The 11,321-nt window shown below is 37.9% G+C and overlaps 1 protein-coding gene across 1 annotated transcript in view; it reads left to right on the forward strand.

Moving 5' to 3' along the window:
• Window positions 1-10,096, forward strand: part of LOC114662318 (uncharacterized) — a 29,397-nt gene extending 19,301 nt beyond the window's left edge. The window contains exons 3-4 of the mRNA XM_051934908.1: window positions 6,245-7,344; window positions 10,043-10,096. Coding sequence (XP_051790868.1) covers window positions 6,245-7,344; window positions 10,043-10,096 — 1,154 coding nt within the window. The remainder of the gene's footprint in view (window positions 1-6,244; window positions 7,345-10,042) is intronic.
• The last annotated feature ends 1,225 nt before the right edge of the window (window positions 10,097-11,321 follow it).

Consider the following 11,321-nt stretch of genomic DNA (forward strand, 5'->3'; position numbering starts at 1 on the left):
TGGGAACGCCTTGGGATTCTCCCGGAAGAGCTAGAAGAAGTGGCCGGGGAGAGGGAAGTCTGGGCATCTCTGCTCAAGCTGCTGCCCCCGCGACCCGACCTCGGATAAGCGGGAGACAATGGGTGGATGGATGGATTTTACCTATATTATAGTAGTAGTGAAACTACTGTTATTTATAGATCACATTTCTAAGATATGCAATTCGATTTGTTTGGGAGAATACAAGTGAAATGAATAGAGATAAGAATAGCACTTTTAAAGAAGAAAATATACATTCATTTGCTTTTAATCCACTTACAAAGTTAAAGATTGTGCAAGAATTAAGTATTATATAACATAATAACATTCTAATTCAATTCAGTGTCACCTTTGCAGGACACATGAACTAAGCTGTGCAGCAATGACTACAAATTAGGTAACCCTGAACAGAGAGCCAGTCAATCCCAGAGACTACCGATGGCCACAGCCAAACTCAAACTGGCACAGAGGCCAGTTTGGACCACTGATTTACCAACCCTGCACATCTTAGCTCAGTGGTGACCATCGTTGGACCTGGAAGGCTGCAGTGGCTGTAAATTTTTGTTCCATCTCAGTCGCTTACTTAGAAACCAATCTGAGCCAGTAATGGATTATTTAATTTTCATGGATTATTTGTGTTTTAATTCTACCACGTCAGGTTTTTCTTATAGCACAGATATTATCATGTTTGCTTTCCAAGGATATCATCCAAAAGATTTGATTTTTAAAATGAATTATTATAATTAATTCACTTTTTCCTCTTCAGTTTCCTTCCAAATATTTTATTAATTCTAATAGATCACGATGAATACCAACAGGTATGAACGGAAAAAAACTAAATATCCATCTATCAGCAGTAGCCATACCACTTGCACTTTTGAAAAGGTAATCCACTTATGCGAAAAGAATTAAAAGAGAAACATAATAGCAATAAAGGCTGCTGTATTATACAATGTTATTGTCTGTTGTACCTGCATTTTTTTTATCACTCTTTAATTTATTGTTTTTTATCAGTATGCTGCTGCTGGAGTATGTGAATTTCCCCTTGGGATTAATAAAGTATCTATCTATCTATCTATCTATCTATCTATCTATCTATCTATCTATCTATCTATCTATCTATCTATCTATCTATCTATCTATCTATCTATCTGCTGTACTTTAAAAAGAAAATAAATAAATAAATAAAAATGTAAATTTCGCTGTAAAAGAAAGCAAACCCATAAATTGCAAAGGTTTTTGATCGTGTCAAATTTGCAATACTGCTGAAATATCCTTTCGATCTGAGCGCCTCTGACGAACAAGACGCTTGCCTTCATTTATTCAGTAGCGTTGTAGAAAATATAACCAATTGGAAAAATTCAAATCCGCTTCGGTTTGACTCTGTGGTCTGTTACTGTGGTTAAAAAGCTCCTCTCTGCTATTAAAACGAGAAACGACCGGGGGATCGCTGCTGTTTTCAACATCAAAGCGGAAAAGTCGCCGACGATCTGTAAAGAGGCAAAGTAGGAAGAAGTTATGGCCGAGAGAAATGAAGGCAAGTTTTTTTTCTTCTTCTACATTTCGTAGTTTGGGCTGAACGATCATTTTTTAATACTAACAAGGAATCGAAAACACAATCTTATATCATCTTTAAACTTTCTTAATCGGTCCAGGGTCTAGGAGTGGCGGGGTACTAAAGCGAAAGCATCTAGTGCAAGGAAAGAACCACACCTAGACGCAAAACCAATCTGCCCATTATTATTATTATTATTATTATTATTATTATTATTATTGCCCTCTTAACACATCGACATCAGGGTCAGACCTGTACGTTATTACTTAACTCTTCAGCATCGTGACATTTATATTTATTAATCTGTTCAGGCACGGCATCCGCCAAAACGTTAAAAGGAACACAATGCGGCAAGGACAACACTAAAACACTTAATGTTGATATATTACACAATTACATCCATCCATCCATCCATTTTCCAACCCGCTGAATCCAAACACAGGGTCACGGGGGTCTTCTGGAGCCAATCCCAGCCAACACAGGGCACAAGGCAGGAAACAATCCTGGGCAGGGTGCCAACCCACCGCAGTATTACACAATTCCTCCCAGGTAAATATAGCTAAATTTAGCAGTATCACTGCATTTTGTATTTAGTAAATACTAAGCTTAACGTTTTTCAGTAATTGCTTTAGGCAAAAACTGACAGCCATTTTCAATTCTTATTATAAACTACAAAGTATCCATCCATCCATTGTCCAACCCGCTGAATCCGAACACAGGGTCACGGGGGTCTGCCGGAGCCAATCCCAGCCAACACAGGGCACAAGGCAGGAAACAATCCTGGGCAGGGTGCCAGTCCACCGCAGAACTACAAAGTATGCATTTTTATATTTTTTGTAGTCCAATAATAGCAGGAGACCACCCCAGAGAGTGTGCTGGCCCATCACATAACCCTATCTAACAGCTAATTTACACTTTCCACATAACTTAAAATTCACCGTTTTGAGATGTAGTAGCAAAACCCATGCAGACATGGCGAGGAGGTGTGGATTCCACAAATCACGATCTGAACCTTGGAGTGCTGGAGCTGTGAGTGTTAAATTCAGTGTTTCCCGTCTGCGCAACATGATTTAATGGTAAGTAATGATTTAGCATTAATGCCAAACACCATGGCACATGAAAGACAGTTTGTTCAGTGTCAGAATCTCATCACAGGATGTTCTGATTTGTTTAATTTAATTATTACTGTTATTTGTCAATCTCATTTGAAAATTGTTTGAATATCTAAAAAGTCTTGTTTTATTTTCTTTGGACCAGGGGTTTACTGTTTTCCTTTCAAGTTTTGTGTATCTTTTGGTTTTTAAACCTTTGCCCCATCAACATAACATTTCAGAATATTTCAGCACTTCCACAAGAAGTTGTTGAGTCTGATTAAGTCGTGATTTTTTGAGGTGTTGTCCTTAATGTTAAAAGGGGCAGTCGGTGTTTATTCAAAACAAGAAACAATACAAACCGTTGTGTTAAAAGAAATGAGCTTGACAATGTGCTGCGTTTTTCACAAGTAGTAAAAACCAACATTATATTAAAAAAAAACCAACAATGAAGCATCATTTATTTTTACCAGAGCACGCACATTTAGACAGACCTTCACATGACTGAAACTACATTCCAGAAGTTATTTTCTGTTTTACTTTCAGTTATGTCTACAAAATAAGAACTGCTCACAGAATCAGAAAAGTCAGCAGGATGGATTTTTATATTATAGTCATCGCCACTATGGATCCATTCTCATGATACTAATAACCCGATGCAAGGATGAGGTGAACACCAAATAATGCTGCGTTCCATTTACCTTGGAAATTGAATAACAGACCTGAGGATGATGTTTCCCCCGAGTTGATCTCATTCTAGTAAAACATTTGGAAAACCACTTTGGATGCCTCCTGGAAAACTTTTCTTAGGCTTGCACCATTGGAATGAATAGCAGTTGATAACATTGCACTGTGCAGTATTTTATGCAGCATGTCAACGGACAGCACTGTGTGTACGGCTGATTTAATGAGACACAAATAGACAGAAGTGCTAATAAACAGTATAATGCAATTGCTTTCACTACAGCTTTCATTTTGGATTTGTATTATGATCTGAAGTCACATAAATTCGAACAAGAGAGACCAGCCCGTAAGGAGATGTTCCAGCTGAAAATTCTTTTTAGGAAGTTGGAAATTTTGATTCCCCACTTCAAATGGAATCCAGCATAATTCAATAGAAACAATCTGGAGGGGACACACTAATTAACTTGTAGTCGATTTAGAATCCTGTCAGTTACTAGGCTTCATTTCCAACACTCCATTCTGATGGCAATTATTAGACACAAAGCAATTGAATACAATAAAACAAAGGACGATTCAAAAGGAACTGAAAACTTTTAAAAATGTATCACTCAGTAACTAAGCATCACGTGCCCCTGTAGATTTGGCCTTAGTTGCTTGTTTTGGTTTTGTTTTTTTCCTCTTTAAAGCTCTATGCATTTCAGTCACCAGGGGGCGCTAATATTCAACATGCTTACAGTACATTGGCATTCAAAGTGTTTTGCAGGTTGCTAACTTTGTTCTGCAAAAGATCATTCTGAACAAATCACAAGAAACCTCCACCACACTTTAACATTCCCTACAGGTATAAACAGACAGAGGAGAAAGGAAGCATTTGTGAAAGAAAAAGTCCTGGACAGAAATGTGCCTCTAAAGAAGCTCTAAATTTTGTTTAAGAAAGAGTCACCCTGTATAACATGTTGGTGGAAAGGACCAAACACAAAAAAATAATCTTTTCCATAGCTATGTCTGAACAAGTGTTGTAAAACCTGAATTAAAAGAAGTGGGAGTTCAGGGTGATGTTTTTAGATGGGTGCAGAATCGGCTCAGCCACAGGAAGAAGAGGGTGATGGTGCGAGGAACCTCTTCAGAATTGGCCAATATTAAGAGTGGTGTCCAGCAGGGTTCAGTGGTAGGGGCGCTGCTATTTTTAATATATATATAAATGATTTCGATAGGAAAATAAGTAACAAGCTGGTTAAGTTTACAGATGATACCAAGATAGGTGGATTAGTAGATAATTTGGAATCCGTTATATCATCACAAAAGGACTTGGATAGCATTAAGGCTTAAGCAGATTTGTGGCAGATGAAATTTAATATCAGTAAATGTAAAGAATTACACATAGGAAGTAAAAATGTTAGGTTTGAATACACAATGGGCGGTCGGAAAATCAAGAGTGCACCTTATGAGAAGGATTTAGGAGTGATAGTGGATTCTATGCTATCGACTTCCCGACAGTGTTCAGAAGCCATTAAGAAGGCTAACAGAATGTGAGGTTATATAGCTCAATATGTGGAGTACAAGTCACAGGAGGTTCTGCTCAAACTTTATAACACTCTGGTGAGGCCCCATCTTTGAGTACTGGGTGCAGTTTTGGTCTCCAGGCTACAAAAATGACTTAACAGCACTAGAGAAAGATCCAGAAAAGAGCAACTAGGCTTATTCCAGGGCTACAAGAGTTGAATTATGAGGAAAGATTAAAAGAGCTGAGCCTTTTCAGTTTAGGCAAAAGAAGATGTAAAGGTGACATGACTGAAGTGTTTAAAGTTATGAAGGGAACTGCTTCCAGGGCTATAGGGGATGAATTATGAGGGAAGATTAAAAGAGCTCTGCGGTGGGCTGGCGCACTGCCTGGGGTTTGTTTCCTGTCTTGCACCCTGTGTTGGCTGGGATTGGCTCCAGCAGACCCCCGTGACCCTGTAGTTAGGATATAGGGCTTGGATAATGGATGGATGGATGGATGGATGGATGGATGGATGGATGGATGGATTAAAAGAGCTGAGCCTTTACAGATTAAGCAAAAGAAGATTAAGAGATGACAAGATTGAAGGGTTTAAAATTTTGAAGGGAATTAGTCCAGTGGATTGAGACTGTTATTTTAAAATGAGTTCATCAAGAACACGGGGACACAGTTGGAAACTTGTGAAGGGTAAATTTTGTAGAAACATTAGGAAGTTTTTCTTTACACAAAGAAACGACAGACATGGACAGACACACTTGGAATAAGCTACCAAGTACTGTGGTAGACATGAATCGTTCTTTATTATATTCTGTAAGTGCCTTGAGCATGGGAAAGGCGCTATATAAATAAAATGTATTATTATTATTATTATTAAGACTTTAGGGACTTTCAAAACTCGACTTGATGTTTTTTTGGAACAAGTAAGTGGATGGAACTGGTGAGCTTTGTTGGTCTGAATGGCCTGTTCTCATCTAGAGTGTTCTAATGTTCTAAAATCTCCCAGTACTGCAGAATGGCCAAGCGGGAATAGGCAGAAAATTAGCCGAGGTCTCCCGGACTCTGAGTGGGTCTGATGTTGTTTTGTTATACTTGACCGCAGACCCTATAGAGGTTACGTTTCTCCAGAGATGCTGCTGACTGGAGCTTTTAGTTTCCTCTCCTCTGCTGTTAGTTAATTAATTGGACAGACAGTGCTGGGATCCATTTATTGTAGACCAGTTTCAATCTATTTTATTTCCTGTTCATTCAAACAGTGCCTGTGTATGCATTATGTAATTAAAAATTTTTACATTTCTAATTGTATTTTACCTGTGAACTTGTACATTTGTATAAATAGAGCTCATTATATATATATATTTTTTTTTTTTCAATTTTATTATTTTTTATTAACAGGAGATGCAAACATACAACTCAGTTCACCATCCTGTGAGTTATGTGTGGTGCTCCTTGGGAAGACAGGAGTTGGCAAAAGTGCAACAGGAAACAATCTCCTGGGCACGGTTGAGTTTAAGTCTGCTCAAAGGTCCCGCTCAATCACAAAGCAATGTCAAAAAGGGACAGCCATTGTGAATGGCAAAACCATTACTGTGATTGACACCCCAGGGTTCTTTGATACTGAGCTTTCAGAAGAGGAGGTGAAAACTGAGATCTTGCAGTGCATGCTTCTCTCTTCTCCTGGGCCGCATGTCTTCCTGGTGGTGATTCCTGTTCGCAGATTCACACAAGAAGAGAGAGATGTTGCGATGAAGATCCAAGAGCTCCTATCAGACAGTGCACCAAAATATGCCATGGTTCTCTTCACTCACAAAGATAAGCTGGATAATAACATGAAAATTGAGGACTTCATAGCTGATAATGAACATCTCAGAGAGCTGGTTCAGATGTGTGGCAACAGGTACCACAGCATCAATAACAGAAACACAGCAGACCACCAGCAGGTTACTGAGCTGTTGACAAAGATTGAGAATATGGTGGCTCTCAATGGAGGGCAGTACTGCACAAATGAATTGTATCAGAAAGTGGAGGAGGAATTTCAAAAGGCTCAAGAAGAGATTATAATGGAGGAAGATAAACAGCTGCAGAAAGAACAGGAAGACATTCTCAAGGAAGAGGAAAGGCTTCAGCAGAGTAAGAAAGACATCATGGAACAAGAGGAGAGGTACATTTCTCAAGGAGGCCAGAAGTCAGGACCTGAGTGGAAGAAATTGCAGTCATTGAAAGAGAATTCAGAAAAAGAAATGAAGGAACTGGCAGAAAAGAGGTGGAGAAGAGGCCTGAAGAAGATTTTGAACCTGATGGCTGCTGTGCCAACTGGACTGCTGCTTGGTGCCTTGATGGGTTTATTCACAGCTGCCAGGCTGGCTTTAAGATTTATAAAGTTAGCTGGCAGTTTGATAGTAGCTGCAGGCCCTGAGAGTGAAGATGTTTTAATTGCACTTGGTGTTACTGCTGGTGCTGCTGCAACTCTCGGAGGAGTGATTGGCGCCGCCACAGGGGTAAATGCTGCTCTCAAGTCAGATGGTCCAGTGGATACAGTGAAAGCCACATTTAGTGACATTATGGATTTTGCAAAAGATACAATTAGGGAGATGGAAAACATAGCAAGTGAACAAAATCATGGTCGGGCAAAAACACAATCTGGGCACTTCTAGTGGGAGTTGACATTATGTTTCATGACTGTTTCTTGTGGGCTTTAGCTTCTAAGGTTTATTTCTGCTAGAGAAAAAAAATAATTTTGAGAAGTTTAAAGGTGAGAAGGGGACACTATTAGATGAGGCATTTTAGTGTAATGTGTTTAAGTTTGTATTTTGTGATTAACAAATAATACTTTTAAAAAAACCTCATATATTCAGAAGACAATGAAAATAGAAATTATTTTTTTTTTAATAGAGCTTTTAAATGAAGTTAATGCTTGTCTATAAAATGTAGACTGAATTACATGTAGAGAATGCATCTCCAGTGCAAAGTTAGTATCACCAATGTCACCTAACATAACCGTTTCTATTTCAGTCTTACAGATTTTGCTTTCATATTTATTTGGCTGCTGGGGAGGATGTGAATGAAATGTATTATGTCTGTTCTAATGATCCATAATGAGTGTATTATAATAAAAAATGATAAAAAATAAATTTTTGTCCCTACTATTAATTCAATAAATAAGGAAAACAATATTCTTAGAAAACTAAAGAAGTGGGATTTTCATTTGTAATAGCACTGACAATAAGGAATGTTGGGGCTCCTGTAGGCAAACCCTGTAAAAGTGAGACTTCAAATGAATAAAACGCAAGTAAATTACATTAAACAGAACGTCTTTTCAGATGAGAGTCTCGTTCTGACTGATCAAGATGGTGGCTCTTCCAGTTATGATGATTTCAGGCAGGAAGAGGCGGGTCCAGGCAGTCAGACACAGGAAGTGATGTAAGTGATGGAAAAGCAGCCAATCTTCTGGTCTGCAGGGGGAAGAAAAGAAAAGGTGTTATCATAAAGCACCATCACCTGGGGAGGTGGAGAATTACCATCACCAGCAGGGCCGTCTTAATGCATGGGCACACTGGACAGTTGCCCATGGGCCCCACAAGCATAGGGGCTCCATGCTAATCTATGTATGTTGTGACTTGCTGTCAATAAATAAATACTATACTAAACTGTAAATATTTGTTATTGTGTTACACGTCAACATTGGCATTCGCCTCTGCCACCTCACATGTATGTGTACGGATCTCACGCATTACACAATGTAAAAGTACATATGTTAATGTCACTTAATTCAATTCTCTGCAAAGAAATTTCACAAATGTTTGTGTTCAAACATAGCAATTTCATACTGCGACATCTCCGTCTGTATAGTTTACCAATTGAGTATCATTTCAAGGCTCATGTTATATTGTTCAAACGTTTTGTGTTGATTAATCTTTGCTGTACAGCATGTTCTTTAATGTTTAAACACTGATTTTGTTGGAAGTATCAATACAATAAATATATCTTTAATTTTATCAACCATTTACATTTTTATTCCTGTGAGTGGTTGTGTAGTTTGGAGCCCCAGTGCACTGCTCTGCCCGCGGGCCTAAAATGCTGTTAAGATGGCCCTGATCACCAGCACCCTTAAACTGTCTCCTATGCACATACGCGTGACACAATAGTATCTTAGTTATGCTTCTGTGAGGCTTTCACACTTTTTACTTTTTCTTACCAAAAGATGCTACAAACTTAAGATAAAATCTTAAACATGTATCTATGTTATAAATACTACATGACTGAAACTTAAGTAATCTTGTGGAAATTTTAAATTTTATACTGTAAAATGTATTTATTTTTCACAGTTTAGTAACAGCATAGATCAGTGTTTGCAAACCTCAGTCCTGAGTGTCATGTTCTTTGGGTTCTGTAATATGTGACTTTAATGCAGTTGAAAGTAACACAGAAAGATTTATTTAAATAAAGTCTTTACTAATGAATTACTCTAGTGGTTCATTTACAGGTCAGCCATCTTTCTTACAACCGCCATGTCTCTCCTGCCAGTTAGGGATCATCCCTCAATTACAAGAAGTTAACATCAACTTTCATATAAGGAAGTGTTTAACAATTACTTATCTTGACATCTTCCTTTTTTTTTTTTTTTTTTTTATAATCATACTAATAATACAATATTCTATTTGTTCAGTTAACAACACCTAGATAGGATTTTCATTTGTTACAAACATCAAGGCTATTTTCAGTAACAACTGACAACTATATACATTATATTCTTACGAGTGCTGGTCTAAGAGTCCCACAAACTTATTAACATTTAGCAGGTCTCTATCAGTCTTGTTGGTGGTTGTTTCACTCTCGATGATCTTCTAAGAGTCTCACTTGAATCTCTGCCCGATTCTGACATTCTGCTGGTTGATGTGGTCATTTCTACTGTTTCAGTGCTTACTTTTGAAGGTTCTTTTGATGTTTTATCCACGACTATATCTCGTCGATTTCTTCTAAGCACCGTACCATCGCTTGTTTCAACAATATATGATCTAGGGTCTATTTGTTCCTTAACTGCTCCTTGCAGATTCCATGTTTTTGTTGAACTGTCCTTTATTCTAACCTCCTCTCCTATTTCCAGTTCTGGGAGAATTCTGGTTCCTCTGTCAAAGTATATTTTTTGTTTTCTGTTTATGTTTTCTTTCACTTTTCGCACTTTATCTTCCATTCCAGATTTTAGCAGAGTCTGCTTCATTGGAAGGTTTGATCGTAGTCTTCGTCCCATGAGCAGCTGTGCTGGTGAAGCTCCATGTTCAAGTGGTGTACTCCGATATATTAGAAGGCTTTTGTAAAAATCACTTCCACTCTCTTTTGATTTCTTCATAAGATGTTTAATTGTTTGAATTGACCTTTCTACCAGTCCATTAGATTGAGGATAATTTGGACTTGACGTTTGATGTACAAAGTCCCATTCTTTTGCAAAGTTCTTGAAGTGAAGACTTGTAAATTGTGGCCCATTGTCACTAAAAACTACATTTGGCACACCATATCTGGAAAAAACAGCTTTCAGACATTTTATTACTGTTTCACTGTTGGTAGTATTCAATGCACACACTTCAGGATATGCAGAAAAGTAATCAGTGACCATCAGAAAAGTCTTTCCCATGACAGGTAAATAAATCTACACCAACTTTTTCATATGGCCTTTCTGGTACAGGATGAGGTGATAATGGCTCTGAAGGATTACTAGGTCTATATTTTAAACATACTGAACATCTTTCTACTTCGTTACTTACATCTTGATTAATCTTGGGCCAATACATTACTTCTCGTGCCCTTTTCTTGCATTTTTCAATTCCTAGATGTCCTTCATGAATTTTTTGTAGCATCTGCTTTCTTAATGATAATGGTATCACTATTTTACAACCTTTATATATAATTCCATCAACAACTGTAAGTTCTGCTCGACAGTTCCAGTAATCACTTACTTGTGGGTTGCAGTTATGCTTGTTTTCTGGCCATCCTTGAACAATTACTTCTTTCAGCATCTGCATTACTTCATCTTTTGCTGTCTCTGTTCTAATAAGCTGTGTTTTGCTGTCTGACACTGGCATTGCTTTTATCACCATATCCACATATGCCTCTATTACTTCTGAGCTCTTTTCTTCATGTCTATACTTTTCATCTACTGCTCTTGATAGGGTGTCGGCTGTAAACATCCATCTGCCAGGAGTGAATGTTACCTGCAGAGTATATCTCTGTAGTTTAATCATCATGCGTTGTATACGAAGTGGACAGTCATTAAGAGGTTTTTTAAATAAAGCAAGTAGAGGTTTGTGATCTGTTTCAATCATTATAGCTTGTCCCGACACAAACTGATGAAAACGTTCACATGCAAAAGTGATACTCAATAGTTCCTTCTCTATTTGTGCATATCTAGTCTCGGCTCCAGTAAGAGATCTAGATGCATATGCAACTGGCTGCCATGTTTCATCATGCTTTTGTAGTAGTA

This window comes from Erpetoichthys calabaricus, chromosome 12, assembly GCF_900747795.2.
Source record: "Erpetoichthys calabaricus chromosome 12, fErpCal1.3, whole genome shotgun sequence".
Classification (NCBI taxonomy): domain Eukaryota; kingdom Metazoa; phylum Chordata; class Cladistia; order Polypteriformes; family Polypteridae; genus Erpetoichthys; species Erpetoichthys calabaricus.